The sequence below is a fragment of the Moschus berezovskii genome, chromosome 14 (genome assembly GCF_049115385.1).
Source record: "Moschus berezovskii isolate FMDL1 chromosome 14, NW_MosBer_1.0, whole genome shotgun sequence".
NCBI classification, from domain to species: Eukaryota; Metazoa; Chordata; class Mammalia; order Artiodactyla; family Moschidae; genus Moschus; species Moschus berezovskii.
The window spans coordinates 60,805,994-60,812,980 of record NC_142473.1 but is presented as its reverse complement, the minus strand read 5'-3'; the positions used below and the strand labels follow the sequence as shown (position 1 = coordinate 60,812,980).

Below are 6,987 nucleotides of genomic sequence, written 5' to 3'. Positions count from 1 at the left end.
ACCCTGATACTGGGAAAGATTGAAGGCAGGAGAAGAAGGGGACAACAGAGGATGAAATGGTTGGATGGCATCACTGATTCAATGGACATGAGTTTGAGTAAGCTCTGGGAGTTGGTGATGGACAGGGAGGCCTGGCATGCTGCAGTCCTTGGGGTTGCAAAGAGTCAGACATGACTGAGCGACTGAACTGACAGACTGACTGACTGATGGTAAGTGAAATAATGTCCCCACCAAAAAAAAAAAAATGTCCAGGCCCTAATCCCTGAAACCTATGGATATGTTAGTTTACATGGAAAAAAGGAATTAATGAAGATTGCTGATTGGTGGACTTTAAGACAGAAAGATAATTTTGGATTATCCAGGCAGACCCAGTATGATCACAAGAGTCCTTCGAAATGAAAGGGGAGGCAGGAGCGTCAGAGGACATGGGTCCAAGGGAAGCAGAGGTCAGAGTGATTGACTGCTGCCTCTGGAGACGGAAGGAAGCCACAAACCAAGGAATGTGGGCAGTCTCTAGAAGCTGGAAGAGGCAGGGGAACAAATTCTGCCCTGGAACCTTCCAGAAGGAATGCAGGCCTAACACCTTGACTTTTAGCCCAGCAAGACTCATTTTGGATTTCTGATATGTAGGACTATAAGATAATAACTATGCGTGTGTCTCTAAGCCCCAAAATCCATGGCAATTTGTTACAGCCGCAATAGGAAACTCATACACTGTCCTAATGGAAACAGTTCATACCACTGGGACAGATGGGCACCATCCATTCATTTTTTCACCCCTAAAGCATTTAGGAAGTACTTACTATGAGCCAGACCCTGCTCAGAAGCAAGGCCAGCAAGAGACAAGTGGTCATGGCTCCTGGGGCTCCATGTCCAGGACTGCAGAAAAGCTGCTTGGATGGTGCCTCTTCCTCCTGCTCCTTCTACCTCCCAAGCCAAGAGTGAGCCTTCGGGATGCCAGGCCTCCCTCCATGGGTTATCACCGGACGAGATTCAGACATGGTCCCTCCCTCTGGGAGCAGCCAGTCTCGTTGGGTGGAAACAGGGATCAGAGAGGACACACTACGTTACCAAGGTTGCCCTAACAAAGTGTCAACAAAACCCAAGAAGCTCAAAAAACATAGAAGTTTATTTTGTTCTTCTCAGTAGTTTGAGCTGAGTATTCCAGGTTATTCCACAAGCAGCCCTGCTCCCTGCAGTGAACTGGGAAGCCCTCTTGTTTTCCTGCCTTCCTCTAGGTCAGCGGTTCACACTAGAGGTGACTTTGCTCACCAGGGTGAAAGTGAAAGTCGCTCAGCCATGTCCAATTCTTTGCAAACCCATGGACTGTAGCCTGCCAGGCTCCTCTGTCCGTGGAAATCTCCAGGTCATAATACTGGAGTGGGTAGCCGTTTCCTTCTCCAGGGGATCTTCCCAACCCAGGGATCGAACCCAGCTCTCCCACGTTGCAGGCAGATCCTTTACTGTCTGAGCCACCAGGGAAGCCCCACTCACCAGGGTACATTTGGCAAACTTCAGAGGTATTTTTGGTTGTTATAACTTGAGGCGTGATGCTGGCATCTAGTAGGCAGAGGACAGGGATATGACTAAATGTTCTCCAACTCACAGGAGAGCCCTTTACGGCAAAGAACCCAAAATGAAACTTGTGCCAAGGTTGAGGAACCCAGGGATCTGCAAGGTTACAGGCTCATCCATGTGCCAATCTGAGAAAGTGAGCACAGGTGAGGTCTGGGTTCAGGAGGGGTCTTCTTCACAATTATACACAGCCATGAAGACAGGCTGGTCACATGCCCACAACTCACTTCAAGGGAGTCTGGGAAGTATAGTCGAGGTGTGTGCCCAGGAGGAATGGGGTAAGAGAGTTTGGTGGACAGCTCCCCCGCCCCTTGCAGGCCTCCTCATCCAGACAAGAGACTTGGAAAGTGATGGCTGGTGGACATTTCCAGTAAAGAGATCAAAGCTTGCAAAGATGCAGGGCCAGGAGATGGTTATGCCAGAGGGAGTCCGCCAGTGGGGAAGACTGGACCTCCTCCCGAGGGCAGGGAAGGCATCAGATCAGGCTCCTGGCTTTTCAGACGAGATCGGGCGCGTTCAGGGTGGTATGGCCGTAGACTGGCTCCTGGCTTTTCATTCAGGCTTTCTTCCCTGAAGCTCAGCCCTTCTTGTCTATCTTACATAGTTGGGACCTTGACAGCACACATTTCTGCCTCATTCTCAAGCTGTTTTCTTGATTTTTGTACTTTGCCAACAACTGGCAGCTCCTGGAAGTTAGGACCACAGCCTGATCCTCAGAGTCTGGTTACTGACCCACCCTACCCCCCACCTCCAATGGAGGTTCGGTTCACAACAGACTCTAGTTGCCCTTGTGAGCCTGTGAGTGACTTCAGTCATGTTCAATCCTTTGCGACTGTATGGACCATAGACCACCAGGCTCCTCTGTCCATGGGATTCTCCTGGCAAGAATACTGGAGTAGGTTGCCATGTCCTCCTCCAGGGGATCTTCCCGACCCAGGAATTGAACCCGGGTCTCTCTCAGCTCACTCCCTAATTACTGTCCTTCAGGCTTACTAATCAGATGACCCATCCCCCAAACATGGCCCCTTAACATTGACCTTCCATAGGCTTTCTCAATACTGTCCTCCCAGATTCCCCAGTCACTGCCTTTCCTAGTTTCCTCATGACTGACGCCCACGGCACCCCCACACTGACCTCCCAGCCTCAGGAGACCCTGTGCCCCTGGCGACAGCTCAGCCCCGGGTCGTGCAGCGCCTTCCACATGAGCAGCATCTCATAGGGCGCGAAGCGGTGCACCAGCAGCAGCTCGCGGTACATGCAGGGGTCGAAGGAGGGCTCCCGGGAGCCGGGCAGCTGCACGCCGAAAGGCCGGATGCCCTCGTGGCCGCTGGGCTTCAGGCCGACGCGCTCCAGACACATGCCCATGTAGGCGTCGTCGATGGGGAAGAGCGGGGTGTGGCGGGCGGCCTGGCGCAGGGCCTGGACCGTGTGGCGGGACAGGAGGAAGCCGCCGCCGCTGCAGTACACCGGGTAGACCGACCCAGGGAAGAGCTGCGGGGGCACGAAGTACTTGCTCCAGCTCTCGCGGATGGGCACGGAGCCGCTCATGAGCTGCCCGGCGAAGAGGTGGCGGTCGGGCGACTTTGCCTCCAGGAAGCGGAGCACGTTGGCCGTGTGCACGAAGACGTCGTCGTCGCCGCTGAGAAGGAAGCGCGCGTGCGGGCAGCGGGCCTCCAGCCAGTCGAGCAGGTGCACGTGCTTGAGCGTGAGGTTGAGGAAGGTGTCGGTGAAGGCCCACTGCAGCACGTCGCCGTGCTCGCGCGCCTCCAGCGCCGCCAGCGCCGCCAGCCGCTCCGCGCGCTCGGCGTCCTCGGGCGCGGGGGTGCCCAGCAGGAAGAGGCGGCGCACCGGCCGCCCGCCGTAGCTGCGCTCCTGCCCCCAAGTGCGGCGGATGAGCTCGCGCCGCTCGAAGTTGGCCGGCGACGACTTCACGGCCAGCAGCAGGAAGGGCCCGCGGCTGCCCCTGCACTTGGCCGGCGCGTCCCAGAGCAGCGGGAAGTGGCGGCAGTGGCGGTACCGCAGGAAGTCTTGGATGCGCGCGGGCAGCTTCTCGAAGTCAGCCGTGGCGTTCGCCGAGGCGTTGGCCACGCACGGAGGCCCGGGGCGGGACAGCGACGTGGCAGCAGGGGCCACGTGGGTCACCTGCGGGGACCCATCCGACCTCTGCTTCTGTTGAAACCTGGGGTCTCCGAGGAACCAGTGATGCAGGATCGAGAAACTCACACCCACTAGAAGGCAGGTCAGGATCTTGGGTTTCAGGGACCTGCGGCGGGGAGTAGCCATCTGTGGGGGGAACCGAGTCAAAGTGAGCCTGGAGTCGTCTTTGAATCAGCAGAATGACGCCCTTCCCCTGTCACGTCTCTCCCAGAACCAGCCCCTTCTCAATTTTGTTGTTAAGAAGGTAAAAAAAGCGTACTGAAGCTTTTCGTATCTCCCACAGCCTAGAGTTTTCTGATGTTCACATCTGTGTATCTTTTTACCTCCTGACACCTACCTCTGGTTGTCACTAGTGTAGGCCGAGTGGACTCATCAAGTCAAAGTCAAAGCCTTTGTCTTCCCCGTGAATCCACTTCAATGACTGGAACCTCTTTCTGCTCAGTTGCTCCAACTAAATACCCTGACTGCCTACCCCACCCTCAGCTTACACCTACTTTCCACACCTTGTTGAAACTGCATCCAAATCTCTTCAGGCCTATTCCCTCCTCTCTACCTGTTGAGCCCTGACCCTCTGTGATCTATTTCCCTCCTTGCCACCAGAGTCAAGGAGGCATGAGGTGACAGTCCTGCACTCAGACTCAGGTTAGAATTCAGTCATTACCACTTACATGTATCATCTTGAACAAGTCATTTCAGATCTCTACTGCTGAGTGTTCTCCTCTCTACCAAAGGGGTGGTAGCTCCTCCCTTGCAGGGTAGTCTAGAGCATTAAATGGGCATGAACTAGCCAGTCAGTGAATGGCACCAATTCTTTACCCTCTTCATCCTCTGGCCCCACCTCTTTCTATTTCTACCTGCTGGTGTTATTTTCCTTTCCCCACATATGCCAAGTCAGGCCCTCTCCTTTGTGTATCCAAATCCCCCGGCCTGCCTGGATGAACCTCAAGCCCTGCCTTCATGGGGACACCTCAGGACAAATCCCAGATCACAACAACCTTACCTGTATTTACTGCCTGCTAAATTCAGTCACACCAGGTCCTGCCCTTCTTGAACACACTGCTCTGTATTTCAGGAATGCCACTGTCTCCTGGCTTTCCTCCTCCCTCTTTAAGCATGTCGCTCAGTTGTCTTTGCTCCTTTCTTCCTTTCTTTCGTCTTTTAATGGTGAGGGGCCAGGGGGACTCCTCCAGGGCTCTGTCCTAGACACTCTTTTCACCTTTGTGTAAGGTGATTTCCTTTGCTTTTAGCACCTCCAAGCTCCAGAACCATATGTCCAACCAACCGCCTATTCCTTACCAGCTCCGTATGGTGGTCCACAGCCACCTCAGCAGCCACCTGAACTCTCGTCTTCCTTCCCAGAGTTCCACCCCCACTGAGTTGTTCAAGCCCCAAATTGTAATTTATCCCCCTCCTTTCGCTCACCTCGCTCCTACCCCCGAAGCCTGGTAGGTCCTAACTCCTAAATATTTGATCAGTCTGTCCCCTTCCATTCCCACTATCAACAGGCTAGTCTAAGCTAGCACCTGCTGCTCAGATGAACATTCTGCTTGGTCTCGCCACACACTTTCTTGCTCTCAGTTGATCTGTCCTCTAGAGCAGCTGGGATAACTCTGAACAGTGTAAGTTTACAGGCCACTCCGCCTGCTGTTTTCTACAGCTTCTCACTGTTATCCACCTGCCCTGGCCGTAGTCGAGCCACAGCTTGGGACTGCCATCCTCTTTCTACCTTGGAGCTTTCCCTCATGCTGTTCCACTGCTGGGATGGACCTCCCTTCTTCTCCTTCACCTGTTTAATGGCCTCTTCACCCTCTGCTTCCACCTGAATAGGTATGTCCTTGGGGGAGGTTATGTGTTTAAAGTTTATCTTCCCTCCTAGTCTGTAAGCATCCTGAGGGCAGGGATGGCATCTGTGTTGTTCACTACTGTCTCCCTCGCGCCCTTCCCAGGGTGGGCGTTGGGACAGTATACTGGCGGAAAATACTGGCTGCCTGGTTCAAATTCTGCCTCTGCCACTTTCTAACTGCATGTGCTGAGCCAGTTGATTTAAGCTGTCAAATTGCTACCTCTTAAGAGTTACTGGGACTGCCCTGTTGGTCCAGTGGTTAAGATTGGAAGTGGTTAAGACTGGAAGTGGAAGACTCTGTGCTTCCATTGCAGGGGTTTGGGTTCAGTCCCTGGTCAGGGAACTAGATCCCATGTGCTGCAATGAAGATTGAAGATCCCACACGCCCCAACTGAGACCCAGTGCAACCAAATAAAAATAAATATTTTAAAAATTATTGATATATTTAAATGATAATGTTAGTAAAGAATTTAGCATAGTACTTGGCAGATAGTAAGTGTTCAGTTGCTGCTGCTGCTGCTAAGTCGCTTCAGTCGTGTCCGACTCTGTGCGACGCCATAGACGGCACCCCACCATGCTCTGTCCCTGGGATTCTTCAGGCAAGAATACTGGAGTGGGTTGCCATTTCCTTCTCCCATGCATGCAGGCTAAGTCGCTTCAGTCATGTCCGACTCTGTACGACCCTATGGACAGCAGCCCACCAGGCTCCTCTGTCCACAGGATTCAAGTGTTCAGTAAATATTAGATATTATGATTATCAGAGGTACCAATAAATATTGTTGAACGAATACTTTGCCCAGATAATGTGCTCAGTAAATATTTTCAGATTGAGTTGTTTGCCCATAGTAGTATTACTGGTTCAAACTATAGTCTCATGCCTGGTTGTTACAGTCCATACACAATGTTCAGCCCAAGATGGGCACAAAGCAGGTGTTCCATGAAATAATGGCAGGAGTTAGCTACAAATAAAATGGTAGAACCTTGAAAAAACTGTAATCACTGAATCCCATGAGAAATACTAGATGTAGTTTCCTTTTAATGGATTCCTGCTTCAGTGTTTAATGCACTGAAAAAAGAGAAACAGAAAATAAGCTATTGTATCATGAAAATATGCTCAGTGCCTAGCCCTGTACTTGGCACATTTGGGGCAGGCAATACATTTCCCCCCAATGAATGAAAGAGTAAAGGACTGAATGAGGATAGAATTTGGAGTCTGAATAACTTGGGTGTGAATCCCAGCTTTCATTAGCTGTGTGACTTTGTATAAATGTGTTAACCTTCTAGGTTTCAGTTTTCTTCTCTGAAAAACTGAAGAGTTAACATTCATCTCTCAGTAAAATCTAGAGCAAGAAAATAATACTGTCAGTGCTAGAGTACCATACAAATGTTGTTAGTTTTAGAAAATAATTAAA

The 6,987-nt window shown here is 51.8% G+C and overlaps 1 protein-coding gene across 1 annotated transcript; it reads right to left on the bottom strand.

Annotated features, from left to right (window-relative positions):
- Nucleotides 1–1,154: 1,154 nt before the first annotated feature.
- Nucleotides 1,155–4,270, bottom strand: B3GNT6 (UDP-GlcNAc:betaGal beta-1,3-N-acetylglucosaminyltransferase 6). Its single transcript, XM_088843507.1, has one exon. It carries the CDS (start codon nt 3,856–3,858, stop codon nt 2,719–2,721), a length of 1,140 nt encoding a protein of 379 aa, XP_088699633.1. The 5' UTR covers nt 3,859–4,270; the 3' UTR covers nt 1,155–2,718.
- Between the last annotated feature and the right edge of the window lie 2,717 nt (nt 4,271–6,987).

What these genes read in the sequence shown, in the direction of transcription:
- B3GNT6 (XM_088843507.1), bottom strand. Translation starts at nt 3,858, where the DNA reads ATGGCTACTCCCCGCCGCAGGTCCCTGAAACCCAAGATCCTGACCTGC.